The following is a 21,826-nucleotide window of genomic DNA, read 5'->3' as shown; positions in this document are numbered from 1 at the left end:
TACCGAGTGACTGAGTGTAGTATAATGGGGCGTTTACACTTGGTCGATTTAGTCGCACGACTAAATCGACTCGCTGCATTTGCCACTAAATCGAAGCAACTAGGCCGAATCAGATTGATGGATGTGTTCAATTATTTCAACCACAGAAAATAGAACGTCTTTCAATTCAGTTGCCAGTCGATTAGTCGCCTTCGATCAACAAGCGATTAAGTTGAAATTCCGTTTACATGGCCGATTAAGTTGAAAGTGACGTCAATTCAACTGAATCGAACGCAAATCGACTAAGTGTAAACGCCCCATAAGGAAGCCTATTAAATTTAAGTTCATTTTCTTAAGAATACGCTTTTGTGCATTTAAATCTTCTGTTTTGAATAAAAGTGTATAACATTTCCCCGTGTAATATTAGAATGGAATTGGACTAATACATTATTGTGAAATTTGAAACCTAAAACAAATAATTGAAATAGTTTATTATTCGTGATTTATTCCTTCCCGGTCAGTCTAATGCAGAGTATTACAAATACTTTTATTTATTAATGGACGAAAAACTTTAAAAGAAAGGGAGAGTAATTTTCTAAACGAAGTTTTGTAATAATAAAATTGTTGGCAATGAAAAGAAAATATTATGTGAAATAAAAGTTCGTAAAAAAAAATTAGATTTGAATTTTTTGTTATTAGAACAAAATAAAACCTTCGCACCCCACATTGAATCTGTAGGCTATAGAAGTATTTTTTGCGAACATTTTTGACTTAGAACATATTTTGTTGTTGTCGATGTTACAGAATTGAACCGCGAGGTGTCTCTGACAGACACTGATGAAGCTATATTGTAATGTACTGCGTGCTGATGTATACAAACAATGCCATGTACTCTTGTTTGTAAACATAACCGCATAATTATTTTACACACCACGAGCACTAGACAATAAACTACTGGTACCTCCTAAAAAAGTACACGATGACAGGACAGCAGCAGGGCCACCGCCGCTGTAAACACCTATAAATTTAATAATACCCAGCAAACCAGTACGGTACCAGTTCTCTGGTGTCCCTCCTACTGCTTGCTTTGGAGCATTAGGAATAACCTACCCCAAAGCCTTTAGTCTGCATCGAGACTCTTAGCTATTCCTTTCCACTTCGCTTAACCATATTCAGGGTTCTGTTAAAATATCTACCTAAGTTGCTTAGTCTGCTTCGGGGCTCTGTGGAGATCCTGTCCGCGATCTTATAGTCAAAAACTACCTAATTTCTACCTAACAAATTTTAAAGAAAGCATTTTATAATACTTTCTGTAAATACTATTTATTATAAAATAAAAATTATAAAATAAACTTTTATAAATAGTGAGAATCAATTCCGGGCCTTGATTTTATTAACCCTAGCTCTACCTACCAAGAAGTTTTACAATGTGTATAGATTTGTCATCAAACAGGAACACATTTCATGCAGTCCTCATGTGTATAATTGAAAATTGATTTTTTTTTTTTTTTTTTTAATATCCATCGATTATGCCCTTTAGGCTAAGGGAGACGGATGATTACTAAGTTCGTATTGTATCTAAGACAGATTTACTGAAGAAAGATAGAACTTTCGAAAATATGTAAAACTACGTCATAAAAATCAATTTTTCAAGTTTCTCCCTTTTTAAAATATAGTAACCCTAATTTTACAACAGAAAAAGAGTATTTTCCCTTATACCTGTAAGACGAGAAAGTTCTAGAGCAACATATCGTGATCTGGAACATTTAGGAATAGAATCTTTAGGGCGTGCCCCACTTCAGACATACGGCTGTCTATTCCTTCCTTCCCTTAGGAATTAACCAATCATTCTTCTATCCCGGACAGGGGCGCCCGAAGAAAATTTTCTAGGGGGGGTCATCTTCATGGTTATTACGTTTGGTATGAAATGAAATATTTGAGTTTTACGTCCCACGGTTATGCCGGTTAGGCTAAAGGAGACGGTGATGATGAGTAATGAATGAAAATGGTGGAATGAAGAAAGTGGGAGGAAACGGGAGAACCCCGAGAAAACCCACGCACACGGTGTTTGTCCACCACAAAGTTCACTTGGCGGGGGCTGGGATCGAACCCGGGACCCCAAGCACCAGAGGTGAACGCTCTACCACTGAACCACCGTGGCCCCTATTACGTCTGGTATTTATGGTACTTAATATAGGTGGTTTGCTATATTACGTATACATTTTCGTGAGCTAGGAAGGACCGGGCCTCACCCTGTCACCACCTTCGGGCGCCTATGCCCCGGAATAAAACAAATGCAATTACACAGGGTGTTTCAAACCAACACCGACAACGTTTGGGAGGTGATTCCTGACACCAAGATATGACAAAAAAGTATAGACCAACCTGGGTGCAAAAATGCTTCCTTTCGGAGTTATAGGTTGCCGGAAACGAAAAAAAAAAAAATGAAATTTAAAAGGTCCATAGCTACAAAACTACCGTAGTCGGATCAAGATTTCACTTAGGAACTAGTATGTGCCCTATCCAAACATCCGTGTTTCAGAGTCCTGTGGTACTCATGGAACAATTTTTATAGAGGTAGTTGGTGAGTGCTTCAAATTATATGCGCGTAGCAAAGCTCTCTCTATAAAAAATGTTGCGTGAGTACCTTAGGATTCTGAAACATGTACTTTCGGATAGGGCACATATTAATTTCTATGTGAAGTCTTGACCCGACTACGGTAGCTCCCATAGTTTTGGAGCTATTGACCTTAAAGTTCATTTTTTCATGTTTTCGGCAGCCTATAATTCCGAAAAGAAGCATTTGTGCACCCAAGTTGGTCTATACTTTTTTGTCTTGTCTTGGTGTCAGGAATCACCTCCCAAATGTTGTCGGTGTTGTTTTGAAACACCCTGTATATCACTTGTGCAGAGGACGTCCTTTAGCAACTACTAGTGTCCCAGAGCAGCTCCCTCACATTTTGATTTTGCTCCTCCGGACATTTTTTTTTAATTAGAAGAAAGTCTGCCTACATTTCCTTTTTGTGGATCTACTCTTTTTCCCACGGTGGTGTGAGTAATTGTCACTGCTGAGGTCAAATTCTTGCAGCATGACAAAATAAAAAAGGAACAGAATGTGAAGTTTTATTATTATTCTTATTATTCTTATCTGTAATTATGTTTCCACCGGGTTTTCGCGCTCTTGTTCCTTCCGTTCTTTTGATGTTCCCCTCTTCCTGGAATTCAGAATCGTAGGTTGATTGACAATTCGAACTATATAATTTTTTTGCCACCAAATATACCAGACGCGGGAATGATATCTGGAATGAGATTAATGCATAAGAATTAGTAGGTTGTTTGATCGTCTCTTATGTTTAATGCAACATAACATTAGCAAATGACATAACAGACCTATGCACACAGTACAAATGCTCTTACCAATATATCAGTCATAATTTGCACCAGATCAGGACTAAAATCCATAAGAATGCCTGCAAATTAAGACCAAAACTTACCTTTTCCCATTACCAATGAGCAAAATGAGTTTATTTTTTTAATCGACTTTTAAAAAATCGAGGTTCTGAATTCGACCCGTTTGTATACATGTTCTATGTTCACAAATAACTTCGGCATAGGTGCACTGATTTTGACGATTCTTCTTGTTTAAAAGAGTACACTTCCCCGGTTGTTCCATGTAAATTTAACCAGAATACGATGATAATCTTCTGAGCTAGAGCATGAAATATCTTAATGGGTGCAGCTGTGGGAGCGACTTCATTATGCGCATAACTTGATTATTATTCTTTTGTTTGAAATATTGCTGTCGTGATGATCCCGTGCATAGAGTAAGAATATAGTATAAAAAGGTTTCAACTGCTCTTCCCGCTGAAACTAAATCACGTGACTGAAGACTGTGGCGCTGCCACTCAAAGCAGTTCAGGTAGCACGAACTACTGAAAACAAGAGTGAATCGTTTACTCTATATCATCGTTTGAAGGGGGAAGCGGCTAGTGGGAGTAGGAGCGGCAAATTTGAAATCTATTATCCTATACTGTGGAGATCGTTACGCGAAGCGTCGGCTTTTGGCTTTTGTGCGAGTTGGGTCTCTGTGTGTGAATGAAAAAGTGATTCTTTGTATATTTATATACTGTGTGGGATTTTATTGTTTTAAAATGTTTTATACTAACAAGTGTATTGCTTGAGTGATAGATAACCAAAAGGACGGATACTTCAAGTTTGGTATAGACAACGAAAGGTAAGTAGATTTCAATTCCACATTTCACATATGGGAAGTCTACAGGCGAAACTCGAATTCTCCAACCAAGATTCGAAATTAAATTACGGCTTCTTAATTTGGAGATTGGTTTCCATAACATGTTAATAATAACAGTTACTTGTAAATTGTAAGTAATTCGTCATAAAAAATGATAATTTTATGACATATGAGTGAGTGCACATGAAAAAGGATTGTCTAAGATATTAATTTCTAATGTTGGAGAATTTGTGCACAATGTAGGAAACAAGTATTTCGTGCTTACATGTGTAATATCACAAGTGTCAAACCATTAAATGGGGGTTAGTAGGATTAAAATGAGTGGGAGTATGTTACGACTAGGAAACACACTAATTTTCACTTGATCAGTGGTCAAGTGTGAATCACATTAGTATCTGATCAGTCTTCGAAGCTAGCCCATATCACTTCTCAATGGCTGACACTGCTAATATTATCATCGTGTGTATGTTCAGGTATAATTCCGTAACGCATAGACCGATTTTTTTTTTAAATGTTCATGCATGTTTCGTAGGCCGACCTATTTTATAGGATGTTAGTACCTACCTAAACTACTAGGTTAACGAAAAAGAGAAATTAAACGAACCTCAAAGAAAAATAACTAACTATTGGGTTGAGGAATAATTTCATGAACACTTTTTCAAACTTAAAGATGCGTGAATAAATAAAATGCATTGGCAAAATGTTTTATGTTATTAAAAAGAGTATTGTTTGCTCTATAAGATATTGTGTTTCGTTTTTGTTGTTGATTTGTGTGTGTTTTGAGAACATTAAAATTTAATGTCAAATGCACAAAACTGAACATTTTCGAAACCATTTCTTTTCTGCATTTACTGCCGAAGCTGCTCGTGATACTTGTGCAGTATATGGGGATGGAGAAATGGCCTAAAATATTAACCCATGTATGTTTTCTGCTCTTCAAAAATGGGAATTTTGACCTCCAGGACGCATCACACATCGGCTGACCAATAGAGTACGATGAAGAGCGATTGGATCACCTTCACGAAAATTCACATCAAGCTACCAGAAAATTGGTGGAACAGCTCTATGCCGTAAACGTCGCCAGCACCTAGTGGCCCACTTGCGGGTAAATGTCGATCGTCGATATAGCGACGCGTCGAAGGATTGCCGCTAGTGTTCCACTGGCGGCAGGGTTTCGTCGAGTCGAAACGGATACCTCGAGTCGGGGTATTGAAGTTACCACTGCGTAGCAGCGAGCACTTCGTTTTGGTCCGCGCTCCTTCGATTCGTCGCGGAAAATCGCGAAGGAATCAACACGAACTATCGCCAGTCATCTGCATGCGGTTATTATTATATATTATTTTTTCCTGACAAATTGTTCCTAAAGTAAGCTTCGAGGTCAAGAATAACCTCTGGCTCAACATCACGAAGTGAAAAATGTTGAGATAAGTGCGATAATTGTATGAATTTAGATGGTAGCTGTCGTCGATCATTAGAAAGTGAGTATGGGATACTATGAAATAAAGTAAATAGACACGCGTAATTTTGTTATAAAATTACATGGCGAACGCATTTTGTGTTATTCCAAACAGTTACCGTCTAATATACATGGTTAAAGGAGCATTCTGATTGACCAAATTAAAAAGATCTCAACGATTTATCCCTTTACAAACGACGTTTCCCTCATCGTCTTCGTGGCGAAGTCGGAAGAACGCCCGCCTAGTAATCATAAGGTTGCTGGTTCGAGACACCTCCGGGGCGCTTTTTGGTACTTTTTAAAGTGTTTTTTTAGGCTCACCTTAATGTAAACAAATCACACATATAGGCGATTTAACATATTTTGGAGGAGTAATTTTGTGGTTCATTATCGTTTTGTCTCTGCCGCTGGTGGTATAATTTTCAAAACGGAAGAGGGGCCATCGCGGATCTTCGCTGCGGGGCCGCCAATTTTTGGCGAGATAACGCTAGTTGCCCATCGGTGGTCCACCGACGCTTACGGCATGGGGGGGATTGTGATTAAAAAAAAAAACTGTGATGAACGACCTTCATTCAATGGACAAGGTTCAGAAACTTAGTGCTGAGGTGATAGACACTTCTAGCAAAAACAACAAAAATCAACGTTCCTCAATCGCTGCCAATTTTCTCGCTCGATATCGCTCAACACATGGTCACAAACAGCAATCTCTTTACCATATTGTCATTAGGGATGAAAAATGGTGCCTTTATATCAATATAAAGCAGCAAAAAGAAGGCTCAGCTCGACAAACAAATGACTCTGCGAGCAAACAAGACCTTCATCCTCGAAAAGACGATATTGTGTGTATGCTGTGACTGAGAAGATATAATTCATTTCGAAATGATTGAGCAACATCGAACACTCAATGCGAAGCTTTACGCTCAACAACTGCACCAACTAATTCAGTAGAAAAGATCGAATAGACGAGATGGAATTCTTCTGTTACACAACAACGCCTGTCCTTACATCGCCAATATGACCAAAGCCGCGATTCAAGAACTCGAATGTGAAGCGCTGTCTTATCCTCCATACTCTCCAGACATGGCGCTGTCAGTTTTTCATCTCTTTCGATTGCTTTCGAACGCTTTGCGTAGTGTATCACTCAATAATAGCATGGAACCGAAGGCTTCGTTCGACGAATTCTTTAAGTCAAGACAAAGAAATTTCTATCGCCGCAGCATCGAAAAACTTTCTGAACGACGGCAAGAAGTAGTAAACAACAATGGAGAGTATAGACATAAAGCAATGAACCTAAACATAAAAAAGCTTCGAGTAGCGGCACAGAACAGGATCAAATAGCATAATATGGTCCTTGTGGTCACGGAGAGTCAAACAACTAAATGAATTCAGAGGAAGTGTATTATTATTACATTTGGAACGCAAAATATTTAAATATGCACAAGTATGTCAAACGATTAGGATATTTTTATTTCCCGTAGCAATTTAACCCTTACCTGAATATAACATATACCCATAAATAGTAGAAGACAACCACCAGGGCCACCAATGAGAAAAGACCCGCCGTCGTCCATTTGGCAGGAGGCCACGAACTGGAATCCTCTCTGTAGTAGTAGTCAGCTGCTTGGATGCAGAAATAGATTCCAACAAATATGAGCGGAGTAAGGACACAGCATGATATACAATCGCTACGAAAAACTCGGGCACCTTCTCGCAGTTGAATCTCAGGTCGAGTTACCCACAAGAACAGAGCCATGCTCGCAGAATAACGTGCTATCCTCACCGTTCTGAAAACGAAGCCACATAATTCGCAGACATTGTTGTTTGATTCAGCTAACCAACGTTCCAGACAGCTTACGTGCACATATTCCATAGTGCCTCGGCATTTGCAAGCGGATACAAGTTTTTCCGGGAGTTCTGGATCTTGGCAGATACGACATGCAAGTTCTTCTGAGCTGGAAGAAATACCAATTGCGACTGCAGTCTCAGCAGTTTTATCTGGTTGGATAGTTGGTTCGGCAATGTGCTGCAGTGAAATATCAGATTCACTGGCGGCAGGTAGATCACTATTTTCATCAGCACTACGAGAAGGAAAAGGTTGATCAAGCTCCATATGTAGTCTACGATTGATCCCTTTGTTGCTTACTTTGTTTACGGACTTCTATACCTTTGTTACAGTTTGTTTCTACGGAATAGCATTATTTTCAATACGTTGTTAAAAAGAACCATTAGCATTGTTGTCAAAAGTAGTGACAATTTTCATTGAAAATGCAGGAAACTAAATCCCAGTGGCGTATCTAGCCCAGAGCCGAGGGAGCCTAGTTTAAGTGACAAAAATAGTTTTCTGTCGCTAGAGGTTCACAGGATACTTCCAGTATTAATAATGGTGATTTGTATATTCATATTCAACATTTATTTTCTCCGACAATTTCTAACTTGAATGTGAATTATATATATATATATATATATATATATATATATATATATGCCATATAAAGCACAATGTCTTGTGACTAATCCAGGGGCGTCATTTCAGACTTCGCTTGAGGGGAGCAAGAGCACCACCGACATAATATTTTCACGTTTTGTACTGGTATATTAGTAGACGATAGATTAAAGTATATGTATTCCTCAAACTCTCGGGGAGGCAATTGCCCTCCTGCCCTTCCTAAATGACGCCCCTATCTGATTAGCTACCGTACTCGTAAATCGCTACAATTTATTAATTGCTGATTTGTACTTCATGGACCGTATTCAGAGAGAATTCGTTAATGAAGGGTTAGTCACGGACTAGTTAGTAGCATACTAGAACTTTACTAAGGAAAGTGTTCTTTTTGGTATTCAGAGTCTACTTTCAATACAACTAAAAAGTTGATTTGGGTATGATTAACTAATATAACCTCGATGCATCGGGTGAGAAAAATAAATGTGGCAACTACGGAAAAGATGTGCGAATGCGTAGTCTGTAAAAATGAAAATACATGAAGTACGAAATACGAAGTGTTGTGTCGCACGCTAAACCGTGGGTAAAAGATTAGCATCTGCTCTAGATTAATTAGTCACATGTGATTAACTTCGTCAAATACTACGTTCTAATCAGAGACTCGGAATACAATTTTGATAACCATCCTTTAGTCAACCTCGTAGTATCGCCTTAATCAGACGTCAAAACGACTCTGCATAAGGCCCTATGTGTCTAACTAACTGATGAAGGGAATTATTCAGTTTTTATTCTTGGTTTCTTCTCAACGCAGTACGTTCGTAAACCGATTTCAAATTAAAGTAATTTGCGTAAACTCATGATATATCGTATCTATCATAGTCTGGGTTCTGGGTCTCCCAATATTTTATCTTCTAGATCACCCACTGCTAAATCCGTACATGAAAACAGTATTATACGCGGTCGTAGGCCTATTCTTTTCAAGAGACCAGGCAGAAACAGAATGCTATATAAATCAGAGAAAAATGTAAATTTTGGCAAATAATGAAAAGCTTGAAATTATTGCACAGTCATACTCTGTTTATGATCCATAACTTGTGAATGATTGGGTAAATGGGACCCGGACAAATCTGCCAATTACCAAATGCGCCAAACGCAAAAATGACCAAATGTGCCAATTGTGAAAATGGACAAATCAGCCAATGGACAAATCTGCCAATTACCAAATCTGCCAATTACCAAATCTGCCAATTACCAAATCTACCAATTACCAAATGCGCCAAACGCGAAAATGACCAAATGCGCCAATCGCGAGAATGGACAAATCTGCCAATGGACAAATCTGCCAATTAACAAATCCGCCAACTACCAAACCTGCCAATTACCAAATCTGCCAAACGCGAAAATGACCAAATGCGCCAATCGTGAGAATGGACAAATGAGCCAATTACCAAATCTGCCAATGGACAAATCTGCCAATTGACAAATCCGCCAATTACCAAACCTGCCAATTACCAAATCTGCCAATTACCAAATGCGCCAATCGTGAAAATGGACAAATCTTCCAATTGACAATTCTGCCAAACGGAAAACACCCAACTCTGTTTGTAATCTAGTAAAAACATAAAGAAAGAAAGTATTTATGAATAACAAGCAAGAAACTAAGAGTAATTAAGAGAAAGTAATCAAATCATCGCCCAAATATTTGAGGATTTGAACGAGGTAACCATTTACAATAGCATTAACATTTACTTATTGGGGGAGACCGGGGCTGGTTGACGAACTGCATATAACTCCTTCATTAATTAACATAATGAGCTGTGGCTACTGTCATAAAAGAGCGACCTATGGATGCAGTTGCCACCTTTATATGGAATTTGTAACTTGCGGATTATGGTGTATATTAGATAAAGAGTGTTTTTGCCAGTCTGAAGTATTTTTTTCAGTTCTCTGTTACATCATCACAGAATCGTCACTACTTGGGGTACAGAAGTAAGTAATATAGCATTAGTTACATCTGAACTTTGTTTTTATGGACATTCAAACAATAAAACGGAAAATGCCAAACAATTGCTGAGTAATTACGACTTTGTTGCACAAAATGGGCTTGGGGTTAGTTGGCGTATAGCATTTGGGGTTGGTTGGCAAGTGCCAACTAGCCCCAAGCTATCAGTCAACCAGACCCTCAGTAGGGGTCGGTTGGCATACTCCGTTTTAAAAGAAAGAAAAATTATTTCTCGAAAACTGTAAGCAACAAAACAAAAACAAAAATGGAATTTATTAGAGGAAACATTGGTCTGTCCGTACACATCCATTACATTGCAATACAGTGCACAATCTGCTCATAAAAAAAATAAAGAATGAAAAGTTCGCCAACCAGCCCCGGTCTCTCCTATATGTTTAAAAAGTTGGTTATTTTGTGAAGACCGGAGAGACATATGATGTAAAAGTTCAATAAATCGTACATGTTCTAAGGCAATGAGAGATAATTTGCTTGTAATTATGTGTTAATTTTGATGAATTTATAACTGTTAAAAATGAATGTTTTTGTTATTTGCTGAAGTGATTGGCCACTTTCTGCACTGAGGTTATATTTTGGGGCGCCCGACCTCTTGGATATTACTAGGGATGGGCAGTGGGAATATTCCCAGTGGGAAGGGATTTTAAAAAAATGGGAATATTCCCGGGTTTTTTCCTGGCCTATAAATTCCCGGGAAGGAATTTATATCCATTTCTTTACTTTATCTTCCAAATTATTAGAACCGTATGACTAATTACATTATTTTAATATATTATGATTTACTTTTAGATTTTAAAGGATTTGGAGGTTAAAAAATTTAAAATTTTTTTGATGTACTTGACATAATTAATAATATGAGTTTTTAAGTACCATTTCCATTTGCACTAAAATGTAGGGTAATTGTTTAGTATTGGGGGCCCAAAACTAGCAAAAAGTAGGACGATTTATGGAACAAATGAGTTGATAGTAGTGTTCAAGTAGTCAAGAAAGTATTGAACACAATTTTGTTTAGGACAGTAGGGGATTTGTACAAACCGTAAAGGTAAGTGGAAGCGATTTATGTGAGAAAAGAAGGTGAATTGTTGGTAACGAAGATAGAAAACAACGTGCCCTGCGGGGCTCTACCCCGCCTTCACTCGCTAACTCTCGCTCGGCAATGCTGTCTGAATTTAATGTTGGGAACGTAATTTAACGTATGAAACCATAAAACAACCGCATCGGAATAGAATATCGCAAAAATAAGTAGGTTAAAATCTGGACCCACCAAACTAAACAATAGCCAAAAGTAGCAAAGTACTAATTTACAAATGATGAAAAGAATCCATTTTGTAAAGTAATGTAGAATTATGTAGAAATAGAGATGAAGTACTATTAATAAACCCTGAACCACCGTTAGTAATAGACGTCGGTCTGTCTCCTGTCGCTGACTCGAATTTCTGAAGAGGTACTCGGACTTCTCTTACATGTGAATTAAAGCATGAAATTTCGAGAAATGGGTAGGAAAATGTCGTGTATGGCAATATTACATGCAAAATTATAAAGATAAGAAAGTATCTTGCAATCGCAAATGTTGACAAAATGGTGGGACATGTGTTTTCTGGCAGTTACCCAACCTAATTTGTTTATAACACTTAAAAATTTAATATGTTTATATCAGTAGTAGAGTCAAGTTCAGATAATCCACTTACATGTAAATTTAAACTTTTTAGCGGTTTAAAAGTATGTGGACTTACTATACCATTTTTGAAACATATTGTAAATAAATATAGATTTATGCGTACTCTCTAAATATAATAAAATATTAATAAAATAACATCGTTCAGAATATACATTTTAAAGGCTCCGCTGGGAACAAGAGTAATAATATACTGTGATATAAAAACGAATTTAACTTTGAAATCATAATATAATAATAGAATGCAATTTTATTTGTGATTGTAAATAAATTCCCGGAAAATTCCCATTTTTGGGAATCTTCCCGGGAATATTCCGGAAAAATATCTTCCCGGGAATTTACCCATCACTAGACATCATATATACATGTTACAGTTGGCAATACTTTTTAAAATGACGCAGTTGCAAGAAATTTATAAAGCGATCGTTGCTTGTTTTCGCACCTTTGATACTTGACCAACAGTTTTTGGTAGTTGTGATTATCACATATTCTCCTAATTTCACGACTTTTAGTAATATTGCCAACTTTAACATTCATTATCACATCTCCAAAACGGTGTAACATATCAAATTGCTGTAAACGGCATTATGATCATTACATCTTTTGAAAATAATCTACGTAATTAGATGTGATACTTATCTACAGGGTGCGAATTACCGGAGGGGATGAGGGGGATTTTCCCCCTCAATCACATTTTGTTCCCCCCAAAGAAGTCAGCTGAAGTATCCCCACCGGGGATGCTCGCTTTCCCCCTCAAACTATGCTTAGTATAACTCCAAATTTCACTGATTTTTGTTATTTCTTGTAAATTTAATCTTCTAGCTGTATTTCGAAATGATCGATGTAAACTGTTCAGTTTTGGTCATTTCTACTTACCACCTAATTACCCACTATTTTCAACGTTGTTTAGTAGAACTATATTATTATGACTACGATTGTTACTTGCAACTGTACCTTCGTACCCTTCAGTTCGTCATCGTTTGTGAATTTGAATGTACTAATTGCGTATAACAAAGCCACATATAGATTTATAAATGTTCTTAGCGGTTGGCCAAGAAGAAGTAAATAAATAGCTTCTTCTACCACACTTGGCGAAGTTCGGATATGTCATATTCATCCTCTATATTTGTATCGATTATCATCTTATTTTAATTTTTGTTATAACAGGTTATTTCATTTTCCAGTGTACTCTTTGTTAGCACAGGTCTTCATTCCCTAGTAGGTTGTGTGTATGCAACTCAAAAGTTGCATTTAATTTGTGATAATTAGCATAGTAATCACTGCTTTTACAGTTTACGGAAATGAACTTTTGAAACTGTACTCAAAATCTGAGATATAGGTATTCTCTCGTAAGTATATGTTAACGTACACGCTGGGGGATACGCTTCTAGTGAGCAGACATGTTAATGAAGGTGATTTTTAGGTGAAGAGGGGTTTCAGCATTTGTTAATACGACTGGTTCTCCGTGTCATTGTCCGTGTCTGTATAAGCATTTCAACTGGAGCGGGTTTTTTTAAAGTTAACCCTTCATTTTTCCATCTTTTCGCTGTACAGTTTGCTGTCCACGCAATTAATGTTGTCTGAAAAACTTCAGTGTAATGTTTTACTTTACTTTATTTGAATAACATAGCCCATAGTGAATCAACTCATCTTCAACCTAACAGTAAAGTAATTTTTAAGTGTTGACTTTCCGTGCCCATCACGGAATCGATATTTGGAGAAAAAAAAAAGTCGTGATGAGCACAGCTTTAGCGGGAAGTAGAAGCACAAGCTCGAAATTTGAATTGAGAGATTTGAAATATTTGGCCTTCGATTTGACCTTGAGGTGAGAAATCGGGACCAGCAACAATCCATTTCTTTTTTGATAGCCTAATATCTAGATTTTCTTAGTGGTTTTCACAAGACTGAAGTAGGTTTCTTTTCGCAACCTGTATGTATTAATGCAAAGTGGAAGCTTTCAATATGAGTGGAAAAATTAACATATGCTTGTGATCATGGCTATCGCTCGAGCCGAATTATTAACTAAATAAACCTTAGAGAGCTACGGGGACAAGAGTGAGTACAACATTAAAACACGTTCAGAAAGATTTAGTGGGGTGTGTGTATGTCAGACAATATATATGTGCATAGTTATTGTCGGTAGATTTATTAAATTAATAAATCTCTTATTTATTACACATGCCACACACACACACATACATACATACATTATATATATATATATATATATATATATATATATATATATATATATATATATATATATATATATATATATATATGGGGGGTAAGGCATTTATTGTCTCATTTTGAAATTTGAACCTTCAGACTATGTCCTTTGGCCTAATTTTATCCCCCCCAATATAGGTTATCTAATTCGCACACTGCTTATCTAAGCTCTTTTTCGAAATAAAGCCCTTTGCAAGAAGTCAAGTTTTGAATTCCTTGTAGCTTTTTTCTTCTGTTTGATAGAAATACATCATATGCTGACCATAGTATTCGACACTAAGGTGCTTTCGATGTGCGATGCACCATCCGTCTCACTTGCGTCATCACTGTTATAGAGACCTCCAAAATTGGGATGTTTCTGGATTTTTGTGATATTATAGCATAATTAGTTTGCAACACTGAACAATAAAAGTGGTATTGTTTGTTTTCGATTTGTATGTAGACTTAAAATTTGTAATAACTTAACGTAGTGCTATTCAAAAAATACAACTTTGTGTTGAGTTGGCAACATTTTACATCCGGTGATATTAACCAATACGTGGCTAGGTGTCCCCCTTCCTACAGTTGCTTCATGCAAGGTTTCGCTTCCTTTCCTCTTTTTGTTTTTCTCTGGTCACAATGGGAGAAACGTCGAGAGGAAACACCTTGGCATATTTCTTCCTCGTTGGCAGCAACACGGTCGCATTACTAGGTGAAAGTCAGATGGTGCGAGGATGTTTCCTCTCGACGTTTCTCCCATTATGCGCTTGTTTCAATGGAGGCACAACCAACCCCTGTTTCCATGTCAAATTTTGCATATGACCCCCGTTGTAGATATTCACGATACGCCACTAGTGTCGCTACTATTTTTATTGCATTCTACACATACGATTTAGTAGTTCATTTTTTTGTTTGACGCTCTATGTGCATTATTAGCTGAGATAAAGGCCTGCTACGGGTACTCAGATACAAGTCTGCAACAACGCCTCTAGCGGTTAAATGGGAAGGGATATAACAAAGTTTGTCCTCTAAAATTTGCATGGCATTTAATGTCCTTTTGAACGATTTCAACAGTTATACCACTTTGCATTGCAAATTTCGAAGTTGCTCCCCGTTGGAGGTATTCACGAGAAGCCACTGGTCTCGCTACTATTTTTATTGCATCCTACACACACGATTTGGTGATGCAATTTTTTGTTTGAAGGCTCTACGTGCAATATTAGCTGCGATATAGGCCTGGTACATTCTTATTCAATCACCCGGTATATATATATATATATATATATATATATATATATATATATATATATATATATATATATATATATATATATATATATATATATATGCAAAATGGTGTCTAGTAGTAGTAAACCAGAAGGAGACCCGCACGTTGAGAATTAGTCGACAACGTATAGAACCGGCTGGGCTAGCCACTTATGTCCTATCCGTACCTCCTAGTGGTGCAGACTGGTAACTTCCTGTCCACGGTGAAACTTACAGGTTTCCCTAATGATAGGAAGGCGAACACGGAGGGCTATCACCAACATGCCTGGTCGGCACGGTGATTTTTGCCAAATACCTTCAACTTGTCTAAACAATCATGATAGGACACAATAAGCCAAGAAGACCTTTATTCTCCGAAAGCCGAACTGTGTCTGGGCAAGGCAACGTTCAGAATCACATGCAGGCAGAGGGTGCTAAGAATCCCCGGAGTTACGGACTAGGTTGCTATTTAAAACTGGTCATGGCTACATACAATGCAAAATCCCTGGCTTCAGAAGCAAGATTCCAGGAGCTGGAAGAAGAGCTACAGAAAGTCAACTGGAACATCGTCGGATTGAGCGAAGTAAGAAGAAAAGGAGAAGAATTAATCGAATTGAAGAAAGGTCACTTATTCTACTACAGAGGATCAGAATGTGGCAAGACTGTCGGAGTGGGATTTCTTATCAACGAAAAATTGAAAAACAAGGTGCTTGAGGTTGATAGTATATCTAGTCGAGTAGCAAGAGTTGAAGTCAAACTCTCCCAGAGATATACACTACAAGTGATTCAAGTGTATGCTCCTACTACAAGCCATTTAGAAGAGGAAATAGAAGTGGAAATGGAAATGAAATCTTTAAGTTTTACGTCCCACGATTATGCCGGTTAGGCTAAAGGAGACGGTGATAATGAGAAATGAATGAAATGGTGGAATGAAGAAAGTTGGAGGAAACGGGAGAACCCCGAGAAAACCCACGAGCACGGTGTTTGTCCACCACAAAGTCCACACGGCGCGAGCTGGGCTCGAACCAGGGACCTCAAGCACCGGAGGTGAACGCTCTACCACTGAGCCACCGCGCCCCCTAAGTGGAAGTGGAAGATAGGTTGTTGCGGAAAAGAGTTGGAAAGACCTTCACGCAGCAGTGTATTGACAATGGTTGACTATGATTATATATCCAGTGAAACTTGTAGAAACCGGAACTTGAATAAAACTGAAATCTGTCTATAACGGAAACTCCTCGCAGTCCTTATCGCTGTTATTCCTTCGAGTAAAATTCGGACCCACCGCCTTCTGTTTTATACAAGTTTCACTATATATATTAGCTAAAATGCTAGTTCTTCGCACAGTATGACGAAGTTTGTGCAAAATATTTGAATCCCCCAACTTCCCATATAATGCTCATTTCAAAGATTGATTATCCGGTTTATTTCGACTGAATCTATTCTTTGTTCATGTCATACTCACTGTGACTTTTTATTTTTAACTCCCCCCTCACTTCCCATACCAGTGGAGGCAATATTTTACGGTAATGGCATTGGGAGTCACCATTCATCTCCGTGACCCCGAACACTAACATAAGAATTTGACACTAATACCAGTCATTTTCGATTATTTGTATATGTGATCCCCCTGTGACCCTCTTGGGGATGATAGATGTATCTCACCCCTACAACATTTTTTCCTGGTTATAAGTAATATGTGTACAAAGTTTCGTTAAAATTGCTCCGGGCGTTCCAGAGTTATGCTACACAATATATAGATACATACAGACACACCTACATACATTATTTTTTACATATCATCCTCTTGTGACCCTCCTAAGGATGAAAGGGGTATCTTTCGCCCATAGTGTTTGTTTTCTCACTGTAAGTAATACTTGTACCAAGTTTGGTTGAAATTGCTCAAGGCGTTCTAGAATTATGCTAGAACATATACACACAGACACATAGGGTCTACATCCGTTCATACATACGTATTTTTTATATACAGTACATCCATGTTTATCCAGACTATCTGGGACCAAAGGCAATCTGGAAAATCGAAAATCCGAATAATCCTGATAATATGGATAATAAGCAAAACAAATCCTGAGTCAATTCACTTCAACGTCTTGTGAGTAAAGCTTTCTAAAACTCGATAAGAATCATTTTATGTACAGTATTACCATAATTTACTGTGAAATCTATACACGAACTGTACATTTAATCAAAACAAAAAGAAAATGTTTGTCGTACTTATGGTTACGTTCTTGCTATCATAGTTAAAAATTATTATCTATGTGAACATTAAATTTTAAAAAGTTTCTACAAATCCGGTTTGGATTATCCGGAGATCCGGGTGAACGAGGGCCGGATAAACGAGGTTATACTGTACGTAGATTAAAAACTTCAAACTTGTTAAGGCATTATCTATACATATAAAAAGGATGTATGTATGTATGTATGTATGTGTGTATGTATGTATGTTCGAGCATAACTCTCGAATGTCTGGAGCAATTTCAACCAAACTTGGTACACGTATTACTTACAGTGAGGAAACAAACACTATGGGCGAAAGATACCCCTTTCATCCTTAGGAGGGTCGCAGGAGGATGATATGTAAAAAAATAATGTATGTAGGTGTGTCTGTATGTATCTATATATTGTGTAGCATAACTCTGGAACGCCCGGAGCAATTTTAACGAAATTTGGTACACATATTACTTATAATCAACACAAAATGTTGTAGGGGTGAGATATACCTACTATCCCCAAGAGGGTCACAAGGAGATGACATATACAAATAATCGAAAATGACAGGTATTAGTGTCGATTTCTCAGTTTTCGGGGTCACGGCGATAAATGGTGACAATCCAGATAGCGTTTCAGTCTCAGTGGAGGTCAGATACCCCTACCATCTCTAGGGGGGTCACAGGGGGAATGAAGTACAAATAATCGAAAATGAGCGATATTTGTTTGGAATCCATGGTTTTCGGGGTTGTGGAGATGAATGGTGCCAAACCCGATGGCGTTTCTGTCCAAATGTGGCTAATAAACCCCTATCAACCCTTCGGGGTCACATGGGGGATGACATGTATAGTCGGGATGAACCGTGTAATCAATTATTGAAATGTATATTGTTAGGGTAGTTGGGAGTTCAAATATTTTAATAAACCTGATCTCCCCGTTCGACGAACGGGCATTTCAGCTAGTTTAACTAATAAAATACAAACCAGGGACATACACAGGCGATAGGTTCTGGTGGTCCGGACTCAGCTTCCCCCCAAAGCTGCTTTTCTGTGAATTTAGTCTAATTTTAGGAGCGATTTTACAAATTTTAAAATTCTTTATTCTCAAATTGAAATTGGACCCCCCTCTAGTAAGAAATTGCTGTGTATGCGCCTGATAAAAACAGTAGAGGGAAAGTGGGTTGGATTGATTGTAACTACCGTTTTAAGAGTGGTTCGTGCAATTAAATAGGGATATTCATTGGTGCATCGATCGGCATCAGAGTGATAAATTTCGGAATAAATTCCAGCGAAAAATTCTACGGGTGCTGAACGCCTATCAAAAATCCTCTATAAATATTTGATCCTAGAAGCACCCATCTTATTAGTTAATTATTAGTGTTTAGCGTTTCTTTCCAGCACCGAGGCTATATATAACTTGGACCTACAGTTTGAGATGGGATCCGAACCACCGCAATGCGCTTAAACTTAAAATCTCTCCCACTGGGAATCGAACCCAGGACTTCTGTGTGGCAGATATATCCTAGGCACTAGACCTGTCTCAAATCCAGTCTCATGTGTAATTATAATATGCGCTTATCCTAGACACTTTTGTCTGATTATCAAATAAAAACCACCGGTTAAGTTGAAAATTACGTGTGTATACAGTTACTGTAAGCAGTAATGAAAGTGATGTTTAATTTTGTATAGGTGAAAATTCTTTGTATCTCCTTAACATGCACAACGATATGTTCAAAAAATATTTCTAACGTTAAATAAACCACCTGTAGACCTTGTAAACATATTTTATATTTAACTCAATAGTCGTAACAAGGTACAACACTTTTTAGTAAAAACACTGTATAAGATGAGAAGTTTCAAAACTATAACAGTATCTTCATCAGACTTAAACAAAGTTATCTAGTGTTTTTTTGGAGGGGGAAGACCCTGCTATGATCCAAGCTTCCAGCAAGTGCGCCTTGTGGACAAACATCGTGTAGTTTTCTCTAGTTATTTCCGGCTCCTCTCATTTTCATTTCACTATTATCGTCTTTTTTCTTAAATTTGTTACATAATCACTGGAAAAAAATCAAAATGTTGTTTCTACTCTTTCTACATCCCGTGGTGTAGGCCAATGTTGTGGTTGCGATGAGGTACCTAAAAGAACACCAAAAGCGATTCTACTAATGTAGTGTCGTATAATGCATTGCCCTTCTTCCTAAGATGCCTCTATTGGCATGCAATAGGTTGTAATAACTTTATCAAGAACGTGGTATGTATAAGCTTTAATGTATGACATTTTAACGAACATACGTAAGACACTATAATATTTATACATGCCATTAAATTGTGTAATTGTGACTCTATATTATGTTTGCAATTGTAAAAAAAATTACATTATATATCTAAAACAAGGTGACTGAATGAGAAATGGAAGAAGAATACATGTTGATTTCGAAGTTACGACTACTTACTTTATAAATTTATAGTTTATATCTATTCTCAGGTTATCGAAATGACTAATTAAAAATATATAACTACAGTAGTTATGCAAATCAAAGAAATACGAAATGTTAAGTTTTGTGTAAATAAGTTTATAGTTATAAATAAATTTATAAGTACAGAAAAAGGAACATGTCATACGAATCGTTATTTTAGAGAACCTAACCTATTCATTGAAAACCATAAAGTGAAAATTGTAAGAGAATAACACTTACCCGAATAATAAGAAAATATATATACTTTATATATACTTTATTATAAGTAGGCAACTTGTGATACTTTTATTGAAGTTATAGCATTTGTTCCAAAGGACGAAACTGAACATGCCCACGAATATATTATAATGAAAGAAATACAAGAGAGTATGAAGATAAATATGTGAGTAACGTTCGTCGGCCACATGGCAGAGGGGCGTAATTTGCATTTTTAATTTTTTACAGGAGAGAAGAAAAAGATTTTGCTTGATTTGAATCTCTCGGTACTCTCTCAGATTAGAAGCAAACACAAATCTTTTTTGTTATTTTGATATTTGAGGTCAAAGTTTATTTATTATGCCTTTTATCATGTGCATTTTCATACATAACATTTTTTATTGAATTTCTACATGTTAGTGTCGTACATACGCCCTTATGTCATAAACAATTTATTTCCAACAAAGTACTTAAATGAATTTCTACATACCGCTGTTGTTTACTTACGCAATAATAAAACAGTATACACAATGATACATTATACACAATGAATTAAAAACACAATTATAACAGTAGTCCTTTCCGTCAGTACTTTTTTCTATCAGAGGAATAGTAATTTTTCTAGATTGGACTTTACCATGTTCTGTTTACACAACCAAGATAACGAAGGAGAATATTCAATACTTTTTTTTCATACATAGAGATGCAATAGTGAGATTCAATAGTGCTGATTAATACTTACAAGATTAATTCCAATCTTCATTAGCTATTTCAGATTATGCACAAGTACTTTTACTGAGTGCCCGAGTAGGAAATCTCTAAGTAGTCCTTAGCGTAATCGAATGTAACAGGATTTATGGAAAAGTTGTGATACTCTTACAGGATTACTTTAGTGTTACAGAGTTTCATTAAATCATTCATTTCCTTGGAAATTGGTAGCAGTCCTGAGTACAGATGAAAAGGATTGTATTTCTTTCTAGGTGTTCGGAAGGATCTTGAATGTGAGGATTCTCTGAAAGGCTCGGTCATCCTTTCCTTGAAGAGAATCTTATTTTCGTATTTTGTGAATCTCAGCCATCTTAACTTTTGCCATGGAAAAGTAACACCGTTCTGATCTTCGAATGTAGCTAACTTATAATAGCTTTTTGCTGCATCAAAATTATAGAAATATTCTGTTGTCATCGAATGTTCCGTGAATGACTACAGCTTTCGTCTTGCCATCTTAGCAACTATACACCAATCAGAAGGTGTATAATTATCAATGTTCTTCTTTGCGCGTTCTATGACTCTATGCATGGAATCAGCTTCCATCTGAGTGTGTTCTGGTTCAAGAAACTTGTGGTCAATACAGGTTACACTTGTATTATGGCTGCATACATACACATTGCTGCATTTTCCTTGTTCAAATTCTGTCCACTACAACAGTCTGAATACATCGTCACTTGTTTACTCCAGGAGGTAAATTTCGCAAGTAGAGTAGAATGCAGGAGGCAATTTCATCAGGGCCTCTCTTACCCCTTGTTTCATCCCATATGTAACAAACCCCTTCGGCTAGATTGTAGATGGTGAGGTTGTAAACATTAAGTTTACGAACATAATACATAACACCCGTTTTACGTGAAGGCGTTGTCAAGAC

At 37.2% G+C, this 21,826-nt stretch overlaps 1 protein-coding gene across 1 annotated transcript; it reads right to left on the bottom strand.

Annotated features, from left to right (window-relative positions):
- Window positions 1-3,117: 3,117 nt before the first annotated feature.
- LOC145693948 (E3 ubiquitin-protein ligase MARCHF2-like) lies at window positions 3,118-7,860 on the bottom strand. Its single transcript, XM_081770105.1, has 2 exons — window positions 7,181-7,860; window positions 3,118-3,278 (listed from the first exon to the last, which is right to left on the bottom strand). Exons 1-2 carry the CDS (start codon window positions 7,795-7,797, stop codon window positions 3,134-3,136), a joined length of 762 nt encoding a protein of 253 aa, XP_081626231.1. The 5' UTR covers window positions 7,798-7,860; the 3' UTR covers window positions 3,118-3,133.
- Window positions 7,861-21,826: the final 13,966 nt, after the last annotated feature.

Source organism: Thermobia domestica, chromosome 9 (genome assembly GCF_964235325.1).
Source record: "Thermobia domestica chromosome 9, izTheDome1.hap1.1, whole genome shotgun sequence".
Classification (NCBI taxonomy): domain Eukaryota; kingdom Metazoa; phylum Arthropoda; class Insecta; order Zygentoma; family Lepismatidae; genus Thermobia; species Thermobia domestica.
Note: the sequence above shows the minus strand (reverse complement) of the source record. Positions and strands in the feature narration are given on the sequence as shown.

What these genes read in the sequence shown, in the direction of transcription:
- LOC145693948 (XM_081770105.1), bottom strand. Translation starts at nt 7,797, where the DNA reads ATGGAGCTTGATCAACCTTTTCCTTCTCGTAGTGCTGATGAAAATAGT. An exon ending in TGGGTATATGTTATATTCAG is followed by an intron (nt 3,279 to 7,180) that starts GTAAGGGTTAAA and finishes ATCTCATTCCAG; the next exon opens with ATATCATTCCCGCGTCTGGT.